Source organism: Macrotis lagotis, chromosome 6 (genome assembly GCF_037893015.1).
Source record: "Macrotis lagotis isolate mMagLag1 chromosome 6, bilby.v1.9.chrom.fasta, whole genome shotgun sequence".
Taxonomy (NCBI): Eukaryota; Metazoa; Chordata; class Mammalia; order Peramelemorphia; family Peramelidae; genus Macrotis; species Macrotis lagotis.
The window spans coordinates 223,006,923-223,029,856 of record NC_133663.1 but is presented as its reverse complement, the minus strand read 5'-3'; the positions used below and the strand labels follow the sequence as shown (position 1 = coordinate 223,029,856).

Here is a 22,934-nt window from a genome sequence, read left to right as displayed (position 1 = left end):
AATAATATGGATTGTCTTATGTAATTACATGTCAAACTTGCTGCATAGGGGCCATGCTAATCTCTGTATTGTTCCAATATCAGTACATACATGCAAGCAGTGGTTTCCTTCCCTAGAGGTATTTTATTGCTCTTATTTCCAAATTTGTTGTAAGTACTTCTCCACAGGTTACTTCTCTTTATAGAGCTTGGGTAGCCAGGAAATATCGAGCTTAAGATGTAATACTAATTTAGACTTTTATTCCTCAGTTGCTGTTGATTAGGTCTTTTTCTGGAAGAATCCTCAGGAGTTGCATAGCATTTAAACTATGAAACTGATGGAATAAATAGAATGGGTTACAAGGTCTGTTTAAGCCAGAGTTTTTGCTTATGCTTATCCTCTTTTTTTTTCATGGGTTCTTGGTTTTTTTCTTTCTCTTGATTTTCTTCCTCAAGATTCTGAATACTATTTTCTTTGTAGTTATTTATGCTTTCCTGATTTTAGCAGCAGAATATTTTCCAAATGGATAGAATCTTAAATCAAATTCCTCACTTTATAAACCTCATTTCCCACCTGACTGATCTGGATTTCAGATCATCCTACAAGCAAACATCAACTCTAAAACCGAGAACTCCTTGGTAGCCAGTCTTTGGGGCATCTCCCTCCCTCCAATTATTGTAGGTGATAGCCAAAACAACTCCCATATTCCCCACCATTTAAGGAGGGGATCTAGTGCATCATTCCTACCTTCCCTCCCTCCCTAGCTGCTCTCCTGGACTTTACCTCCAGAAACCCATCATCTACAAGATGGAATCAACTTCTCTAACTCACATCTCCTTCCTACCAGGGCTACAAGACTTCGTTCTGGGTCCTTCTCCCATCTCAGTTTTCCAGTTCTTTATATGTCGTCTTCCCACATTATACCGTGAATTCCTTAAAGGCCAGGACTGTCTCATTCCTTTTTGTGTATCCACAGGGCTTAGGGGAAATGCTTGGCACACCATAGGTACATAAAGAAGGTTTACTGACCCTGACTCAGTAGGATGCAAACTTCTCAAGAGCAGATTTCTTTATTATCATTATTTTTTGTATTTTCATGAGGTAGAATGGTGCCTTGCCCATATACACTTAATAAACAGATCCAAAGGGAGATTGTACCTTGCCCAGAATTAACGACAAAACCAGAAAGATGATTGACTTCCTAGTTTTTCATCCAGTCATTGACCATATTATTAAACTGCTTCCATAGGTCTAAATACCATTGTTCTTAAATTTATCTTCCCCCCACCTTCTTTCTATCACTCTGGGAAGTAGCTTGCTCCATAAAAAAATATGTTTTTACATATTAGGTTCTTATTAAACGCTTATTTGGAGCCATGAAAAACAAGATTTTGGCTTCACATCTTTGTGTTTATTTAGCAAAAAGGTTGGGTCAGGGATAAGAACTGCACAATTCACGTAGGTAACACATATAATACAGACACTGTTAACACTTTACAATGATCTCATTTGATCTTCAAGACAACTCAAGAGTCGGGGGCTATTATCCTTCCCCCTTTTAAGTTTTTGCAAGGCAAACGGGGTTAAGTGGCTTGCCCAAGGCCACACAGCTAGGTAATTAAGTGTCTGAGGGCAGATTTGAACCCAGGTACTCTTGACTCCAGGTGCTTTATCCACTTCGCCACCTGGCTGCCTCCCCCCTTTTCACAGTTGAAAAAACTAAGGCAGAGGTTAAGGGACTTTGCCAGGGTCATCCGGCTAGAAAGAGTCCGAGGTCGCATTTGAACTCAGGTCTTCCAGCTGCACGGCTGTAACAAGGGGGCTTTCTTCGCTTTGAAGATCACACCGGCGCGCGGCCGAAATCCCGCCACTTCCTCTGTTCCTGCTTCTGGGAGGGTGGGTAAGGAAGGGTGGTCGCCGACCTGGTGGCCCGCAGCTGCCGCCCGGGGCGGGGGCAGGGCAAGACCAGCGAGGAGACACCCGGAGCCGGGGCAGGCCGGGCGCGGGGCAGCACCGAGCGGAGGCCCGCCGGACTTCCGGGGCCTTTCGCGGCGCCCGCTGGGGACCGTTGGCGGCGGGCACCACTGCGCAGCCGCAGAGGCTGAAACGAGTTCGGTGCTCACGTCGCCCGTCGAGCCCCTTCCGTTTCAACGCCATCTTCCCGCCCCACCCACCTGTGCCAACGGAAAGCCGAGCCCGTGGCCGCGCCGAGACCGAGCCGGAGCGGCGGAACATGCAGCGCCAGCACCCAGACGCGTCCGAGGAGCCAGGTAAAGCCGTGCTGCACTGCGGGTGGCGGGGCGGCCGTGACTCCTCTCCTCCTCCTTGCGGCCAAAGGGAAGGGAAGAAAAACGCCCGGTCATCTTTCGCCACGGCCCTAAGGAAACGCTTCGAAAGAAGCTCGCCAGCTCCCGCCCCTTTCCTCGGCGCCGCCTCTGGATTGGCCAGGCCAGGGAAGGGGGTGTGTCGAGGCCGCCGATTGGTCCGGAGTAGGGTCTGTTGCTGGGGGGGGGTTCGCGCCTGGATGCCTTTTCCTATTGGGTGGGAATCCTCTCCGTCTTGGTCCTCTTCCTCCCACCTCCCCTCACTCCGGGCTGTATTCCTCGGAGTTTGAAATCAGAGTTCGTGACCCGGAAGAGATACCGGACAGAACCGGGAGAGAGTTGGAAGTGCGCTTGCGCGCTCCGTGTCCGCCCGCCCGTACCCTCCGCGTTCGCGTGGAGACGAGGGAAGCGCGTGGCTGGAGGGGAGCCAGCCCTTGGGCGGGCGCCTTGGACTCCCCGGCGGGGGCGCCCCGAGGCCCACAAGGTGCCCAGCTGCAGTGGAGGGTCGGCCTGCTGGTGCCGCCCGCCGAGCCAGCCCATGGGGGTTTTAGATGGTGGGAAACGGCCTGAAACGCTTCGCCGCCGCCCCGCATGGAGGCTGAGACCCCAAGAGAGGCCAAGTGAATGGCAAGGGAACGCCTCCCGGAGCCACCCCGACCGAGTGCGAAGGACCGGGGCTGCCTCTAAACCCAACCATTGCGGGGATTGAGCATCCCGTCCCATGCTGCCAGACTCGGCCGGAAACAGACCCCGCCCGCCTGTGCCCTCCGGCAGCATGGGGGCCGCTGGGGGCCGCGCCGGCGCTCCCCTGGAGCTAGGACCACCCGAGTTCGCATTCCACCTCAGACACGAAAGAATTACTTATAATAATTCATTATAAAGAAATTATGAAAATAATTCATTCTAAAATGTGGTTTTGGGTAAGTTACTTCACCCCATTACCTTGCAAATAATAAATTTCTAAAAATGGGTTGCATGTTAACCTAGAAAACCACCTATATTAACATTATGTTTTCAGCTATTCCCCAGTTTCACTGTTGTGTATTTGACACCTGGTGTCTGACACTTCTATTACTATGTGTAGGGACACAAAGGCTAAACATGAAGAAAAATAAAGTGTCACCTCTGATCCAGGCCAGTCCTTCCTTCCATTTCACAGGGGAGAAACCTAAGGCCCGGAAAGGGGAAGCCACCAAATCCATTGCTCTTTCCACTGAATCATCTTGCCTTTTGTCAAGAGCAGAATGCTTCCACATATCCCTTCCAAATATCTTACTGTTGTACTTTGGGTTACCAGCAGTGGTGATTTTTCAGAGACTGATGGTTCTATGATTCATACAACATCAGCAGAAGAATTTCAGTGTTAAAATGATGAGTTTTTGGTTTCAGAAAGAAGCTTAGGATCTTACATGATTTCACAAATGTAATCCCTCCTTCTCTCTGCCTCCTATTCAGTGTCCAGCTGAGGTATTTTTCCAAGATACATAAATATATATATATATATATATATCATATATATATGGACTAATCAATATCATACTCCTCCAATTGGCTGTAATCTGAATAATGGATATTTTTCATCCATTTGATTTTTTTCTTTGTGAATGCTTTTGATTCTCCTGAGTGGTTATTGATTGTATTTAGAAGGTTCAGTGTTCTGGGGCTTGATGTGCAGTGTTTCGCACAAACAAGAGTATCTATCCTCACTTAACTAGCTCTGCTACTTAATAGTTGTGAGATTTTAGACAAATCATTTTATCTCATCTGTGGGCCTCAGTCTACTGATTTATAAAATCATATTAGATTAGATGATCTGTAAGGGCCTTTCTAACTCTAAATCCTGATTCCATCTAGGGAATTAATCTTTGTGCCCTTTGGAAATACACACACTCCTTCCTTATTTGCTTAAATTAGTTGTTCTCTGTGTTTGTCTCTCAGAATTCTGAGATTTCACACATGGTTTAATGCCTGTTTTTCCCAGTTTAGCACAGGCTAAGTTAGAAGAGCAGCCCTGCCCTCAGAAGCTCAAGCACTTATTTCTTCAGTCCGGAAAAGTAAAATGTTAGGCTTGAGAAGTGGTGAAAAATCTTCAAGTTAATTGTTTTATTAGTCCAGGAACCTTTTCTTTCCTGCCAACAGAAATGTTCAGTTTATATAATTCTTCACAACAAAGAATATCATACATTAAGGGAGAGAACCCAAAAAAATATGTTCTGACCCCTTATAAAATTAATGCTGCTTAAGGCCAGGACCTGTTGTATGTTTTTTTATTTTAATTTTCCATTACCATGCCTTAAATTTTGTTATTGTTTAATAAATATTAGAGCAGCTAGGTGGCTGGTGCAGTGGATAGAGTGCCAGGCTTAATGTCCGAAAGATTCATCCTTTTCAGTTCAGGTTTGACCTCAGACACTTACTAGCTTCTGCCTCTGGGCAAATCACTTAGCCCTCCTAGCCTCAGTTTCCTCATGTATCAAATGAGCTGGAGCAAGAAATGGCAAACCAATCCATTATCATTGCCAGGAAAACCCCAAATGAGATCTTGAAGTGTTAGACATGACTGAACAGCAACAACAATAAATGCTAAGTGATCAAAAAGACTTGAATAATCTTACCATATGCCAGGGAGAAATCTTGTTAGAGGAGAAAATTTTAAGTAGGCATTTTACTTTACATAATCAGATGGAAGTTAAAAAAAAAACCCAGCATTAGGCTTTTGAATTCTCTGCACCTTTTAGTCAATTTTCTTACTAAAAACATCTGGTTTGTAATAGAATATCCTTTATGAAAGCCTCATTGTTTTCTTGTGTTTTCAAGGATGCTCCCAATATATCCATAAATCATTCTCATAAAGATTTTATAAAGATGAGAAAATAGATATGGGTCAATACCCTCATACTTTTTTAGAAGTAATGATATCCATGATGCTTTTCAAGCCATTTGATACTATTCCTCAAAAATCTTGAGAATTCTTTGTGCTTTCAAGATCATGCTGCCTTTAGTCCATGCTTCATATATGAACTGTTTTATATGTGTATGTGTATGATGATGTCATTTAAAAATAAATATGCATTTTGTTTGTAACAAGTATCAGTCTCCCTATTGTATCAAGTCACAGGATGGCACAGATGAGGGACATTGCCCATGCTTTGTGGAGATCTTTAGTGGAACTGATAAAGCACAGAGGTTCTGAGTTGTGGGGGGCACTCCTCCTAACCTAATGAAATTCCTTTTTTTAAAAAAAATTTATTTAAGGCAGTGGGATTAAGTGACTTGTCCAAGGTCACAATCTAGGCAGTTATTAAGCATCTGAGGTCAAATTTGAACTCAGCTCCTCCTGATTCCAGGGCCATTGCTCAATCCACTGAACCACCCAGCTGCCCCTGAAATTCCTGATAGCACCTCTTGACTCTGCCCAGCATCCTGAGTTGAGGGTCACTCCCTTGATGGGATGATCAATTCTGACCCATCTTAATTTTGTTTCAGTTCTATAAGAATGCCTCTCCAAAAATCCCACTAAATAAATGTGTATGTTAACCTAATTCTCTCTGTTCTTTCTTAAGACCAAACTATGGAGGCTAACACATGTTAGTTTAATTCTTTATTAAAGCCAAACTCATGAAAGTCTGCAGTAAGTAAGTATGTATGTATGGATGGATGATGTCTATTCATTCTTTTTTCTTTAATGCCATTTTTACTTCATTTTGCAGTACTCCAGGGAGTATGATGTTCAAATGTAGTAGTTTTGCAGTTATTGATAGTGAAAATGATTTACTAAATCTTGACAGATTTTTTTTTCTGTTTTTGATCTCTGTTAACCTCTTATTCCTTCCTTAAATGCACCTGGAATGATCTGGCAGAATTAGATCTCTAGTCACCCTGTAAATTTGTATTTCCCTCTACCACTACTTGTGATTTAATTCCAATTGCTCTTCCCAATTTGGCATTAAGGAATGTCTGAATATATAATATAGCTCTGGGAACCATCTGCTTAGAGATGATAATTGATCCTTGTGAACTGATGAAATCACCAAAAGGAAAAAACTAGAGAGAAAGAGAAGAGACTAGAGCCTGGGTAAGAGCCTTGGGGAATATCCATAGTTAGGGGAAAAGATTTCAATGCTTATCTAGCGTGAAGCACAAGAAAGAAGAGGCAGACAGGTCAGAAGAGAAACTATAGCTTTGGGGAAACTGAAGAAGAGGGAGTGGTCTAGAAATATCAAATGCTGCAGAAAGATTAGGGATGAGAAATGAGAAAAGGCCATCAGATTTAGCAGTTAATTACCAATTAGTACCTTTACTGAGAGTGGTTTCACTTGAATGTTATAATTGGTATAAGTACTTTTGTATATAAAGGACCTTTACTTCTTTTCTTTGATATTCTAGGAATATAGGATTAGAACAGTTTTCAATTTGAATTCTATTTAGCCAGCCAGATTTATATAATAGATATATAAATCAATTTTCTATCTTGATTTTTCAGATGAACATATATCACTACTGGGAAACCAAGTAGTTTCACAAATAAAACATCCATTGGAAATAAAGAGAAATGGTCACAACACAGAGGAAACAGAGTTTCTGGTTTTACATAAAAGAAGACGAGTTGCCTCTGCAGTGGAAAATAATATAGTATGTATTTCAAAATTTGCCTTTTCTTTGTATCATGTATTACTAAAGCCTATTCTGGATTTGGATTTTTTTTTCTTTTTCTCAACTATTATAACAATTTTAAGCTAGTATCAGTAATGGTGACTTAAACAGAATTGATTTAATTACTTTAGAAAGATAGTTTTTAATTCTTTGGGTAAATTGTTGAACTATTCTAGTTGTTCAGTTAGTATTGTCACATTGCTAAGTCAGTGATTTTTCTGCTATATAGCTTGAGAAGAGTTAGAGCTACAAAGACATTTGCTTCAACTTTTTTTGAGTCTATTCCTGACAGATAAGAATTTTTCCATTATATAATTTTAGATACTGATGAATAAGGATTCAAGTTGTTTCCTTTGTTCCCACTGGGTGGCACTATTTGATTTGCTTCTTAAAATCATCTATATGGACTGTATTCTTGGCATTCAATGAAATATTTGGTATTAAGACACATTCTGGTTATGTTATATTGGTTTTGTTAATAATTTGAAGTATGTAAGGAGTTAATTCTTCTGTTCCTTAACTGTGGAAGTGTTAATGAGAAAATATTTCTACAAGTATACCTTTTCATGTATTTTTGAAGTAGTCAGAGTCTTTTCTATTTGATGTTATAAACAGGCTTTTCTTAGAGCATCTTCAAAGCTTACAGTTATCTTGAACTTTTCTTCAACTTTTCCTTTGATCTTTTAATTTTCTAATATGTTTTTTCTTAGATGAGTGTTCAAGAACCTAATTATGAGAATAGTGGAAGTGTTGTATATGAATATGAACCAGATTTTGAATGTGTAAGTAATTTAAATTACTAATTGCTAAGAATTTATTTATCATCTTAAAGAAAAGGATTGAGGTTCATGTTTTTTGCTGGGTAAAAAAATCATACAATATGAAGTAATGAGTTTTGTAGAATGCTTCATTTGATCTTTTATGATATTAAATATCAATTGTCTGCTTTTGTAATCTTAACAGGGTAGTGTTGTATCTGAAGCATCCTACACAGGAGATTATCAAAAAACACTCCTTGAAGTCCTGAACTATTGCCAGGTATCAAATTTATGAATCCTTAGATAATTCTAAAACCTTAAAAAATTCTGTATCTCATGTAATATCATTTTACTGTTAATTAGAACTTTGTTAAATCAGGACATGCATAGATTTTTCTTATTTCTAATTAGCAATATAAAGTATATCAACTTAGATTAAACAGTAATTATACAGTAATCTACTTTACCATTTCATTTTAGTAAAACTATCTTTGTTGCAATAAAGTAAGGTCTTTTTCAGTTAGAACTCATAAAATTTCAGGGTTTTTTTGTTCTACTCTTTAAAATTACTGATTTTAATCAATTTTGGTTTGACTGTAAATGAGAAATCTTGTTTGAAAATCATTCTGCCATCTTAAAGCAAAATAGTGGTCCATTAAGGTTTTCGAAAAATAAAAACAATTTGTTGCAAAGATAAAAATTATGTACATATAAAATTTTGATTGTATTACAAAAAGATTCACTATGTAGATAAGATTAGATGGATACATTGGATAAGATCTCTAAGATAAAATGAGGTGTTAAATTCTTTGAAATTTAAAAGTGCTTTTTTTCTTTTTTTATTTCATTAAATATTTCCCACTTATATTTAAAATAATTTTAACCGTTTTAGATAATTTTCTGTTCCAGTTCTTTCCCTTCTTCCTCTCCCTCCCACTTCTTTGAAAAGGCAAGCACTTTGATTTCAGTTATACATGTGAGGTCATACAAACTATTAACCATGCTACAAAAGAAAACACATGTAAAAAACAATAAAAATAAAGTAAAAATATATATTTCAATAAAAGCATTCAGAGTTTCAGTTTTCTCTCTTCAGAGGGATAGCATTTTTATCATGAATCATTTGGAATTGTTTTAGATCAGTGTCTAGATCAGAATAACTAAGTCTTTCTCAGTTTTCATCCTTGCAATATTGCTGTTACTGGGTTCAATGTCCACCTGGTTCTGCTCACTTCCCTTCACAGAGAGTTCATATAAATCTTCCCAGGTTTTTCTGAAACCATCCTGTTTGTCATTCCTTATAGCACAATAGTCTTAAAAGAACTGTTCCAATGTAGTATTGATATTATTGCATGCAGAAATATGGTTGATTGTTAGATCTTAAGTTATATCTCTTTAGAGAAAAATGACTGCTTTTGAGGCAGGCCATTTTCATCTGCTATAGAACATAGCTAAACCTACTACATTTTCATTGATTTCTGATCAGAAAGGATCAGAGGGCCTGCACAAGCTCTTCTAGGATCACTTTAGACAAGAAGACACACCTAGGTCTTTATTCCTAACTAGAACTAGTCTAGCTGCCACAGATACAGAATGAGACATGATTTCCACCTAAGTTAGCTATTTCTTCATATCTTTTTGTATTATATTTGATTGCATATACGATCCTTATGTATGGATGTGTTTATATGTGTGTGTAGTATATAAAATGAAAAACCATACTAAATATGGATATATATGAATATAAGAAAACTGTATCCTGGTCTATACAATGCTATCATGAAAGGAACAAAGTCAATTGGAAGTGAGTGGTAGTACTGGATGAGTTCTGTAAGGAGGTATATTTAATCCTAGAATCTATGGGACCTAACAAAATAGATCATGGGGAGTTGGGTTATGTTATAATTCATTTCTTGGGCAACACTAAGACCTGTATGACTTCAGAAAGCTATATAATGCTTTAACATTCAGAGATGTGAAAGTACTCAGTCATGAAGCTGATTGGTATAGGTGTTAAAGAATATTTATTCTTCAGTATTAAGAAATTCTTTAGTGCTTGAAAAAATCCTTTATAGTAAATTCAAGTTTCTGATAGCACTTGTACTGATGTTAATGAGTAGGTTACTTTAACTTTGATTTTTTATCTGTAAAAGTGAAGTGTTTAAGTTGGTGATTTCTCAGGTCCTTTTCATCTTTAAATATTCATAATTCTGTATGAAATAAGGTGGTTAATGATAAGATTAAATCTTTAATAAGGATTTCCTAGGTTCACCTAGTATAAGTTGGTTTTAATGGAATTTTCATTTTTAAGACTTTTACTTTTGAAACAATAACCACCAAATTATTTTTATTATATTAGGCAATGTATGATGCAATCCAGAAACTAGATAAGAAGTTTGATCTGCTTCATGGAAAAGTTTCAGAAATGCAGCGTAATCGGATGAAGCCATTGCTTCTCAAACCTGTAAGTGTAGTAATAATATTTTTACAGTCATTATAAATTCCCCAGTGTTCCTGAAGACATCAGGCTAGTATAAATGATCCAGAGCTAACATTATGACTTTTTTTCTTACTCTCTTATTGCTTCTTTACAAGTTCCTCTTCCTCTTGATATTTATCTCTGCATGCATAGTTGGCCCTTCTCTCTCTCTCTCTCTCTCTCTCTCTCTCTCTCTCTCTCTCTCTCTCTCTCTCTCTCTCTCTCTCTCTCTCTGTCTCTCTCTCTCTCTCTCTCTCTCTCTCTCTCTGTCTCTCTCTCTCTCTCTCTCTCTCTCTGTCTCTCTCTCTCTGTCTCTCTCTCTCTCTGTCTCTCTCTCTCTTTCCCACAGCCAGCTTTTACCTTGTTGGAGATGATCCTAATTCTATATGTCCAGCCTTGACCTTTCTACTGAACTCTAGATCAGTGTCTTCAACTGCCTGTTGCCCTCTTGAATGTCCTGTCAGAACCTCAAATTCAACATGTTTGAAAGAAAATTTAGTATCTCTCACTTAATCCTTTTATTTCTTACTTCCCTATTCCTCTCAGTGGTACCATCATTAACCCAATTTCCATGCTTGAAAATTTGGTGCTACCTTTTATTGCCCTTAGCTCTCACTATTAACCATTTTCTAAGTTCCATTCACTTCTGTGATATTATTTCCTTTCTCCTGTGTATTCCCCTTACCACTACTCTAGTATAGGCCCCCCAATGTGACCTGCCTGGACTATTTAGGTATTGAGAAGTAATCCATTTTTTTCTGCTGAGTTACTAAACTGGAAGTAGGATTTTTGGCAAAAAAAAAAAAATAGGTATTTCATAATGATCATCTGATGAGAGTAAAATTAAGTATATTTGCAAACAGTTGAAGATGAGACCCAGAGAACACTGACTGTCAATTTAAAGGACATTTGCCAATAATGCTGCTACAATATTTTTCTGTTCATCATTTTTATCAGTAGTATGGATTAGGACCTTGATGAGGGTGACTTGATCAGATCTGTGCATCACACAAAACTGGGAAGCTTTGGATTTAGACAAAATTAGGGCAGTTGAGTGGCGCAGTGGATAAAGTGCCTACCCTGGAGTCAGGAAGACTCATCTTCCTGAGTTCAAATCTAGTCTTAGACATTTACTCAGCTATATGATTGGGCAAAACACTTAATTCTATTTTCCTCAGTTTCCTATTTTATAAAATGAGCTGGAAAAGGTAACTGCGGTATCTTCGGTATCTTTGCCAAGAAAACCACAAATGAGTCTTAAAGAGTCAGACAGTATTGAAAACAACTGAACAACAACAAAGATGATTAAATTAAAGGCAAAATCTCAATAACTTGTAATAATGCACCATATTTAACAATACAGAGTTTAAAAGCCGTAAGTAAATATTAAGTTCTGTGCTAATGTTTAAAACAAAGTGCAAGTGCCATGCCAATCAAACTACCAAATAACTACTTTATTGAGCTACAAAAAATAGTGACAGAATTCATCTGGAGCAACAAAAGGGCAAGAATAGCAAAGGAACTGATAAAAAAAAATGTAAAGGAAAGTGACCTAGTTTTACCAGATCTATAAAGCAGCAGTCTTCAAAACTACCTGGTACTGGTTAAGAAATAGAGTAGTGGATCAGTAGATTAGGATTGGTTCAAAAGAAACTACAGTAAATGACTATAGCAATTTACTATTTGACAAACTCAAAGACATCAGCCTCTGGGATAAGAACTCACTATTTGACAAAAATTGTTGGGAAAACTGGAAAATAGTATAGCAAAAACTAAGCATAGATCTACATCTTACACCCTATACCAAAATAAGGTCAAAATGGGTACAGGATTTAGACATAAAGAGCGATACCACAAATAAATTAATAGGCTAGAAAATACACTCTCTATTTGATGTATAGAAGAGGGATAAATTTATGACCAAACAAGAATTAGTACACATTATAAACTTCAAAATGAGTGATTTTGACTGTATTAAATTAAAAAGTTTTTGCACTAATAAAATCAGTGCTGCCAAAATTAGAAAAAAAGGAGAAAGCTGTGAAATAACCTTCAGAAGTTTTGATAAAAGTCTCATTTCTAAAATATATAGAGCATTGCATTAAATTTATAAGGTCACAAGTCATTCTTCAATTGATAAATGGTCAAAGGATATGAACAGACAGTTTTCAAGTGTAGAAATTAAGACTATATGTAATCATGAAAAAATGCTTCAAATCACTATTGGTTAGAGAAATGCAAATTTAAAACAACAATGAGGTATCATCTCATACCTATTAGATTAGTCCAGATGAGAAAAGGGAAGCTGGTCAGTGTTAGGTTGTGGAAGGATTGGGGCATCGATGCCTTGCTAGTGGAATTGTGAATGGATCCAACCTTTCTGGAGAGCAATATGGAGCTATGTCCAAAGAGCAATAAAACCTCTTACCCTTTGACCCAGCAATTCCAATTCTTGGACTATATTCAGAAGAAATTATAAAAAATGGGGAAAAGTCCAACATTTTCCAAAATTTTCATAGCAATTCTTTTTGTAGTGGCAAAGAATTTGAAATGGAGGGGATGCCCATCAATTGGGGAATGGTTAATCAAGTTAATGGTACATGAATACTGTGGAATATTATTGTTCTATAAGAAACCATGAATGGTCCATCTCTAGAGAAGCAAGGAATGACTTACAGGATCTGATGCTGAGCGAAGGGAATAGAACCAAGAGAACAGTGTACACATTCTAATCAATGTAATGCAAAATGAACAGCCTTGATGGAAGCAATTCCTCTCAACAGTCCAGAGAGCTAGGACAGCTGTATTAGACTGGTTATGGACTATGTTATCACCAACCAGAAGAAGAAAAACAAAATAAAAGAAAACACAGAAAAAAACACCCTTACCACATCTCATGAACACTTTATAAAAATTGTCTCTTATGTATCTCTTTCCCTTAATCCTAATTCATCATGCCAAAAATTACTAATTTGTAAATATGTTTAACAAAATATGTATGTACAATGCTAACCTGACTGTTCCCTACTGAGGGGAGGGGGGTAGGGAGAAAAGGTGATGGGTAACTTGGAAATACGCATGTACAAATGGATGAAAATTTAAAAATAAATAAAAAAGATATTAATAAAACAAAGTGCACAAGTATAGTAAGAAGGCAACATGGTTAGGCAGCTGCTGCATCTCTCTTTTGTTCCCTGTACCATGGACCTAGCACAAGGCCTTCATGACAACAGTACATTGAAATTCCTAGAACCTAAAGAGGCATTGCAGTGACCACTGCCCTTCTGCCTGTCCTTCATCCGACTTCTTTCTATATATGAACTTCTTCATGTACATAGACTTCCATATATCACTTCTCAGAAGATCCCTATTGCCTTTTGGGTAAAATTCATATTTCTCTGCTTGGAATTTAAAGTCCTTCCCAATCTACCTTTAGAGCTTTTCATATTCTTTTCCACATTTTGTCCATAACCAGGTTTCTAGTCTCTTTTTTTGTTTTTTGAATTTTATAATTTTCCCCCCAATCTCTCTTCTCTCCCCCCCATCCCTCACAGAAGACAGTCTGATAGTCTTTATATTGTTTCCATGCTATACATTAATCAAAATTGAATGTGATGAGAGATAAATCATATCCTTAAGCAAAATTACATAATAAGGTAACTTTTAAAAAAAACCTAAAGATAATAGTCTTTGGTCTTTGTTTGAACTCTACAATTCTTTCTTTCTATACAGATGGTATTCTCCATCACAGATAGCTCAAAATTGTCCTTCGTTGTTGCACTGATGGAATGAGCAAGTCCATCAAGGTTGATCATCACCCCCATGTTGCTGTTAGGGTGTACAATGTTTTTCTGGTTCTGCCCATCTTGCTCAACATCAGGTCATGCAGATCCTTCCAGGCTTCTCTGAATTCCCATCCTTCCTGGTTTCTAATAGAACAATAGTGTTCCGTCGCATACATATACCACAATTTGTTTAGCCATTTCCCCAATTGATGGATATTCACTCAATTTCCAATTCTTTGCCACCATAAATAGGGCTGCTATGAATATTTTTGTACAAGTGATGTTTTTACCCTTTTTTTCCATGATCTCTTCAGGATATAGACCCAGTAGTACAAATTTTTATAACCCTTTGGGCATAATTCCAAATTGCTCTCCAGAAAGGTTGGATGAGTTCACAGCTCAATTCTCTATATATTTTAGAAATAAATGCTTTGTCAGAAATACTAGTTGTGGGGCAGCTAGGTGGCATAGTGGATAAAGCACCGGCCCTGGAGTCAGGAGTATTTGGGTTCAAATCTGGTCTTAGACACTTAATAATTGCCTAGCTGTGTGGCCTTGGGCAAGCCACTTAACCCCGTTTGCCTTGCAAAAACCTTAAAAAAAAAGAAAAGAAAAGAAATACTAGTTGTAAAAATTGTTTCCCAGTTTACTACATTTCTTTTGATCTTGATTACAGTGGTTTGGTTTCTGCAAAAGCTTTTTAATTCAGTGTAATCAAAATCATCTAGTTTGTTTTAATGATGTTCTCCATCTCTTTCTCTTCCTTAGTCATAAACTTCTTCCCTTTCCCTAGATCTGACAGGTAAACTATTCCTTGATCTCCTAGGTTGCTTATAATATTGTTTTTTTATGTCTAAATCCTGCACCTGTTTTGATCTTATCTTGGTGTAGAGTGTGAGATGTTGGTCTAATACAAATTTCTGCCATTTCCAATTTTCCCAACAGTTTTTATTGGAGAGTTTTTATCCCAGAAGTTGGACTCTTTGGGTTTATCAAACAGCAGATTGCTATAATCATTTCCTGCTATTGCACCTAGTCTATTCCACTGATGTACCACTCTATTTCTTAGCCAATACCAGACAGTTTTGATGACTGATGCTTTAATAATATAATTTTAGATCTGGTAGGGCTAAGCCATCTTCTTTTACCCTTTTTTTCATTAAATCCCTGGAAATTCTTGATTTTTTTTTCTCCATATGAATTTACTTATACTTTTTTCTAACTCATTAAAATAATTTTTTTGGAATTTTGATGGATAGAGCAGTAGATAAGAATTTTAATTTAGGTAGAATTATTATTTTTATTATATTAGCTCGGCCTATCCATGAGTAGTTGATATTTGCCCAATTATTTAAATCTGATTTTTATTTGTGTGAGAAGTATTTTGTAATTGTTTTCATAGAGTTTTCTGAGTCTGCCTTGGCAGGTAGAGTCCCAGGCATTTTATATTGTCTGAGGTTACTTTGAATGGGATTTCTCTTTCTAGCTCATGCTGCTGTATCTTGCCACTAATATATAAAAAAGCTGAGGATTCATGAGGGTTTATTTTATATCTTGCACCATTGTTAAAGTTGCTATTTGTTTCTAGTAGGTTTTTGGGATTCTCTAGGTTTACCATCATGACACCTGCAAAGAGTGAGAATTTTGTTTCTTCCTTCCCAATTCTAATTCTTTCCATTTCCTTTCTCTTATTGCTGAAGCTAACATTTCTAACACAATATTTAATAGTAGTGGTGATAATGGGCATCCTTATTTCGTTCCTGATCTTATTGGGCATGCCTCTAGCTTATCCCCATCGCATATATGCTTGTTGATGGTTTCAGATAGATACTACTAGTCATTCTAAGGAACAATCCATTTATTCCTATGTTCACTAGTATTTTAGTAGGAATGGGTGCTGTATTTTATCAAAGGTTTTTGCAGCATCTATTGATATAATCATATGATTTCTGATAGGTTTTGTTGTTATTGATATAGCCAATTATGCTTAGTTTTCCTAATATTGAACCAACCCTGTCTTCCTGTGATAAATCCTGCTTGGTCATAGTGATTTATCCTAGTGATAACTTGTTGTAATTGCTTTGCTAAGATTTTATTTAAGATTTTTGCATCTATAATTCATTTGGGAAATTGGTCTATAATTTTCTCTGTTGACTCTTCCTGTCTTCACCTATTTTTCCAAAGAGTTTATATAGAATTGGGGCCAATTGTTCTTTAAATGTTTGATAGAATTCACTTATGAATCTGGCCCTGGAGATTTTTTTTTTTAGGGAGTTCAGCAATGGCTTGTTGAATTTCTTTTTCTGAGATAGGTTATTTAGGTATTTAATTTCCTCTTCATTTAACCTGGGCAACTTATATTTTTGTAAATATTCATCCATTTCATTTCGATTATCAAATTTAACAGTTGGACAAAATCCAGAATTATTACTTTAATTTCCTACTTATTGGTGGTGAGTTCACCTTTTTAAATTTATGATACTAACAATTTGGTTTTCTTCTTTCTTTTTTTTAAATCAAATTAACCAGAGGTTTGTCAATTTTATTGTTTTTGTTTTTATAAAACCAACTCTTCATTTTATTTATTAGTTCAATAGTTTCCTTGTTTTCAATTATATTAATTTCTCCTTTAATTTTTAGAATTTCTAATTTGGTATTTAATTGGGGTTTTTTGGTTTCTAGTCTCTGTACCCAAAACACTATACATATGTCTGGTCCCTTGCTGACTGCTCTCAGTGCCCAGAATATCCTCCTTTTCCCTGATAGTCCCTTGAATCTCAAACCAACTTTTATTTTATTTCATCATTTCTCAATTCATCTTTTAAGGTCTCACCAAGATTTCCTTGCTTCTCTGTTCCCTCCCCACATTAATTAATTATTATCTCCCCCTTTAGACTTCTGACTTTTTTTAAGCTTTTGCAAGGCAATGGGGTTAAGTGGCTTGCCTAAGGCCACACAGCTAGGTAATTAGTAAGTGTCTGAGGTCGAATTTGAACCCAGGTATGCCTGACTTCAAGGCCGGTGCTCTATTCACTGCGCCACCTAGCCACCCCTAGACTTCTGACTTTTAAATCTCTTCATACCCTGGTCCCTTTTCTTGCACTCTGACACATTGCTTCAGGTCCTGGCCCTACAGTCTTCTCTCCTGCCTCCTTTCTCTCTCCCTCTACCCTGGCTGTCCCCCAGGCCTGGACCACTATCCCTCCTCACCTCGGCCTCCTCTAGTTCCTGGTTTCCTCTGAATCTAAGCACTACCTTCTCCATGAAGTCTTCCCTGATCCCTTCTGCTCCCTTCAAAGAGCCTAGGACCAGTCTCCTATCTACTTGCCACTTTCTGTTAGAATGTGACTTTGAGACTTAGGAAAGTACAGTTGTGTTTCACTTGTGTGGCACAAAATAAGAGCTGTTTATTGATTGATTAGACATTGCATGGTACTGTCTTTATAACTGTAGTGCTGTGTACTCTTAATGACCTTAGCTCTAGGATTGCAGAGATTCTGTTTAAGTGTTATCTCTCCCCTAACACCACATTCTTTTTTGGAGTACATACATAGATTAATTCAGGTTTGAAAAAAATTGAATAATTTAAAAAAATCTAATATGTGCTTTTTTAAATTTTTTTTTTTTGCTGCATGCTCAGTATGAGTCAAGCTGATATTACTTCTGATAAAGTCAAATACATTTTAGGCTTCATTAATGAAACCCTAGACCAAGAATGGGGCTAGGTACATTGACAAGCTGAAATATACCTTGAGAAGGCTAACCAGATTGAGAAAGAAACCCCCTTATTCCAAAATGATTAGTAGAAGGTGTTGGAAGGCAGGGGGGGGGGGGATCTATAAGGGGCAGGCAGTTCATATGCATATAGTTAGAGTGCTCAAAAGCACCTCAGAGGCTCTCCAGTTCAGCCTTCTCATTTATACTGAGGTACAGCCAGGTTTAGTGACTTGCTTAAAGTCACACAGGTAATAAGGATTAGAGATGTGATTTAAACCTATCGTCTCTCTTTCCATTATGGAGTCTGGTGAGACATAATAAATGGGTTGTTATTGGGAGGGGGAAAGGGAGGACTAACCTCTTCTAATCCTGCCATCCTTTCAAGCTATTATCCTATATCTTTTCTTCTTTTCATAGGTAAATTCCTTAAGGAAAAAAAAAGACTATTTCACACTATTACTTCCTCTCTTTTGACTCATGTCTCAGTTGAAATCTGTCTTTACTTCCAGCCATTTCACTCAAGAGAAATTGATCTCCATATATCTACCAATAATCTTTTTTAAAAATATATTTTATTTTTCCCCAATAACATATTAAGACAGTTTTTTTTAAGTTTTTGAATTCCAAATTCTTTTCTTCTCTCTCTCTTCTCTCCTTTACCTCCCCAAGATAGTAAAGAATCAGCTCTAGGTTTTACATGTAGTCATTTTTTTAAAAGGCAATTTGAATAAAAGAAAGTAAAAAATACTTTGTTTCAATCTGTATTCAAATAATATCATTTCTTTATCTGGATGCAGATAACGAGCTTCATTATAAATCCTTTGGAATTATTTTGGATCATTGTATTGCTGAGAATAGCTAAGTCATTCACAGTTCTTCATAATACAATATTGCTGTTACTGTGTGTTATATTTTCCTGTTTCTTCTCAGTTCACTTAAGTTCATGTTTTTCTAAATGCATTTGTCATTTCTTATAACACAATATTATTATTCCATCATAATCATCATATACCACAGATAGTTTAGCCATTCCCCAACTGATGGACATCATTTTGATTTCCAATTCTTAGTCATCACAAAAAGAGCTGCTATAAATACTTTTGGTCAAATAGGACTTTCCCCCTCCCCCCCTTTTTTTAATGTCTTTTGGATATAGACCCAGCATTAATATTGCTAGATCAGGGGTATGCACAAGTTATCTGTCAGTCTATATGTATGTATGCATGCACATATATATATATGCCTTTGGGCATAGTTTTTTTTTTAGGTGTTTTTTTTTTTTTGCAAGGCAAATGGGGTTAAGTGGCTTGCCCAAGGCCACACAGCTAGGTAATTATTAAGTAAGTGTCTGAGACCGAATTTGAACCTAGGTACTCCTGACTCCAAGGCCGGTGCTTTATCCACTATGCTACCTAGCTGCCCTTTGGGCATAGTTTTAAATTGTTCTCCAGAATTGTTGCATCATTCATAACTCCATCAACAATGTCTTGGTGTTCTAGTTTTTCCACATACCTCCAGCATCCATCATTTTCATTTTTTGATATATTAGCCATTCTGAGAGGTTTAAGGTGATATCTCAAAGTTGTTTTTGATGTGGAGCATATTTTTAGATAGATATATTTTCGATTGTTATTTATCACTGGTCATTATTATTATCATTATATTGGTCGTTGTTTTAAATTTGACTTAGTACTCTATATATTTGAGAAATGAGAACTTTATTAGAGATACCAGTTGCAAAAATTTCCCTCCGTTTTCTGTTTTCCTTTTAATTTTGATTGTATTGATTTTATTTGTGCAAAACCTTTTGATTTTATAGAATCAAAGTTATCCATTTTGCATTTTGCAATGACCTGTAGATTTTCTTTGGTCCTAAATTCTTACCTTAGCTAAGATCTGACAAAGAAACCATTTTGTGTTCTTCTAATTTGTTTATGGTATCCCCCTTTATCTGTAAATCATATACTATTTTTGACCTTATCTTGGTCAAAGATGTTGTGAGATGTTGGTCTATACCTATTTTCTGCCATACCTATTCCCAGTTTTCCCAGCAGATTTTGTTTCAAAAGTTTGAATTTATCAAACGTTAGATTACTATCATCATTTAATGTTATGTGTGGCTAATGTATTCCACTGATTCACCACTCTGTTTCTTCACCAGTAACAGATGGTTTTGATAACTGCTGCTTTATAATATTTTTAGATCTCTTATGGCTAGACCCCACCTTCCTTTGCATTTTTTGAAATTAAATCCCTTGATATTCTTGATGTTTTATTTCTCCACATGAATTTTGCTACTGTTTTTTGTAACTGTAAAATAATTCTTTGGTAGTTTGATTGATATGGCCTAAGTAAGTGATTTAACTTAGACAAGATTGTCATTTTTATTACATTAAGCTCAGCGTACCCATGAATAATTGACATTTTTCCAGTTGTTTAGATCTGATTTTATTTGTTGTGTGAAAATTGTTTTGTAGTTGTGTTCATATATCTCCTGGGTTTGATTTGGCAGATAGACTCCTAAGTATTTGTATTTTCTACATTTATTTTAAATAGAATCTTTCTGTCTCTTGCTGCTGGATTTTGTTAATGATATACATGCCTGTTTTTGTTTGTGTGTGTGTGTGTGTGTGTGTGTGTATCTCTAGTTTGCATTTCTCCTTGATCTGTTAGTCCTGGAATTTGACTATGATAGTACTAGAAGTTTTCATTAGGGCATCTCTTTCAGTTGGTGATAGGTGAATTCTTTCAATTTCTAGTTTACTCTCTGGTTCTCATTTATCAGGAAAGTTTCCCTTGATATTTTCTGAAAGGATGTTGTCCAGGGTTTGGTTTGGTTTTTTGTTAGTTTTTTTGATCATGAGTTTCAAATATTCCATTAATTCTTGGGGTTTTTGCAGGGTTTTTTTAGGTTTTTTTTTTTTTTTGCAAGGTAAATGGGGTTAAGTGGCTTGCCCAAGGCCACACAGCTAGGTAGTTATTAAGTGTCTGAGACCAGATTTGAACCCAGGTACTCCTGACTCCAGGGCCGGTGCTTTATCCACTATACCACCTAGCTGCCCCTTATTCCATTAATTCTTAAATTGTCTCTTCTGAGTTTTCTAGTGAAAAATTTTACATTTTCCTCCATTTTATTTTACTTTTTATTTTATTTTATCTTAGTGTATTGAGCCATTAACTTTTACCTGCTCAATTCTAATTTTTAAGGAATTAGTATTTACAGTGAACTTTTGTACTTTTCCATTTGATATCTTTTTCCATACTGTTGACTCTTTTTTCATAATTCTCTTGCATTATTCTCATTTCCCTATTTTTCTTCTTTTCTCTAATTTTTTTAAATTTTCTTTTTAAGCCCTTCTAGGAGGTCTTTTTGGGCCTGAGACCAGATTACAATTTTTTTGAGTCTTCACATGTAGGTATTTTGACATTGTTCTGTTTTAAATCTGCCTTAATTCTCCCTGTCACCATAATAACTTTCTATAGTCGGGTTCTTTTATTGCTCACATTTCCTGCCTATTTTGTGACTGTTTTTAGGTAAGAGCTAGTCCTGCGTTCTCCTAAGTTTTGGGGGCTGGGACTCAGTGTCTTCATCTTTCTTGAAATCCTTGCAACATTTGACAATTGATTAGCCTCTCCTCCTGGGTATTCTCTCCTCTCTGAGTTTTCATGACCCTGTTCTTGGTTGTGCAGCTACCTTCTCTAAACTGTTTCTTCTAGTGTCTTTGCTGGATTCATATTGCCTAAGTATGTACTTACTCCAGTGCTTTTTCCTAGGCCCTCTTCTCTCCATATCGCATCTTTGTTAGGTTTTTGCAAGGCAAATGGAGTTAAGTGGCTTGCCCAAGGCTACACAGCTAGGTAATTATTAAGTGTCTGACCAGATTTGAACCCAGGTACTCCTGACTCCAGGGCTGGTGCTTTATCCACTGTGCCACCTAGCCGCCCCCACATTCCCTCTTTTAATGATCTTCTGATTTCTTATGAGTTCAATTACTCCAAAAATGTTTATTATATATCTGATACGAATCTCTTGAGCTCCAATCTGATCTCACCAAACTGCTTATTGGTTGTTTTGAACTTGATGTTCCATAGGAATCTCTAACTCAACATATCCAAAATAGAACTACTTACCATTTCCCCCTCCCCACAATTTACCCCTTTATTGAAATTATCTGAAGCTATTGATACTAACAACATCTTTCTAGTTACCCATATTCACAATCTTGAAGTCATCCTCAATGTCTCACTCTACTCCCCCCCTTTTTTTTCCATATCTATTTATTTGTCAAGTTTTAAAAATTCTCACTTCCACAGTTGTCTCTCATATCCATTCCCCTTCAATTCACTTATTCAGTCACCATTCTAGGTTAGTCTCTCATCATATTTCACCTGAACTGTTGTGATAGCCCTGTCTCAAGTCTCCCACTTTAATTAATCCTTCATACAATTGTCAAGGTGATTTTCCAAAAGTATTCATCTGGACATGCCACTTCTCTAGTCATTAAACTCTAGTAGCCCCCTCTCTTATTTCCAGTTAAAATATAAATTCTTTTGTTTGGCATTTAAAGTCTTCCCCTATCTGTCTGATTATTCTCTTTGAACTCTTTGGTTTGTTCAAACTGTCCTTCTGGCTTTTTGTTATGCATTATATTTCACTTCCCATTTTCATGCCTTTGTATATCTTTGCCTGAATGTACTTCTTCCCACTATAATCTCGTAGAATTTAGCTTCCTACAAAGCTCAACTCAGATGCCACCTCTCCATGAGGCCTTTCCTGATTTCTTGTCCTTTTCTAGCAGATAGTGACTTCATTCTTATATTTATTTTGTATCTCTTTTTGTAGGCTTATATATGTACATGTTTTTCTTGCCTATAAAATGTAAGTTTCTTTAGGGTAGAGTTCATTTGATATTTGTCTTTATCACCTACTAGAATGCCTGGCACATACTAAGTACTTAATAAATTATTATTTACTGCTATGAAGTAGAATTGTGCTTATTCCAAAATACTCCTAAGACAAAGAACTAAAACCAATTCAATCTTATGAAAGCTTACAATGATTTGAACTCCTTGAAAATGGAAAGACTAATGTAACTAGAAATGTTCAACCAAAGGGTGAATTACTATTTATTATTAATATTTATAGAGGAATTGATATTTGGGGTGGGGGCAGGAGTGCCAAATGACCTTGAAGGTCCTCCCAAAGATACATTTTAAGCAATAAATCATGGTGCTAAAA

At 36.8% G+C, this 22,934-nt stretch overlaps 1 protein-coding gene and 1 pseudogene across 1 annotated transcript in view; one reads left to right on the top strand and one right to left on the bottom strand.

The window, feature by feature from the left end:
• LOC141492394 (U6 spliceosomal RNA) lies at positions 1-98 on the bottom strand (annotated as a pseudogene).
• A 1,257-nt stretch (positions 99-1,355) lies between these two features.
• Positions 1,356-22,934, top strand: part of BEND2 (BEN domain containing 2) — a 146,121-nt gene continuing 124,542 nt past the window's right edge. Inside the window, exons 1-6 of the mRNA XM_074192794.1 lie at positions 1,356-1,405; positions 1,819-2,249; positions 6,787-6,935; positions 7,667-7,738; positions 7,920-7,994; positions 10,074-10,178. Coding sequence (XP_074048895.1) covers positions 1,356-1,405; positions 1,819-2,249; positions 6,787-6,935; positions 7,667-7,738; positions 7,920-7,994; positions 10,074-10,178 — 882 coding nt within the window. The remainder of the gene's footprint in view (positions 1,406-1,818; positions 2,250-6,786; positions 6,936-7,666; positions 7,739-7,919; positions 7,995-10,073; positions 10,179-22,934) is intronic.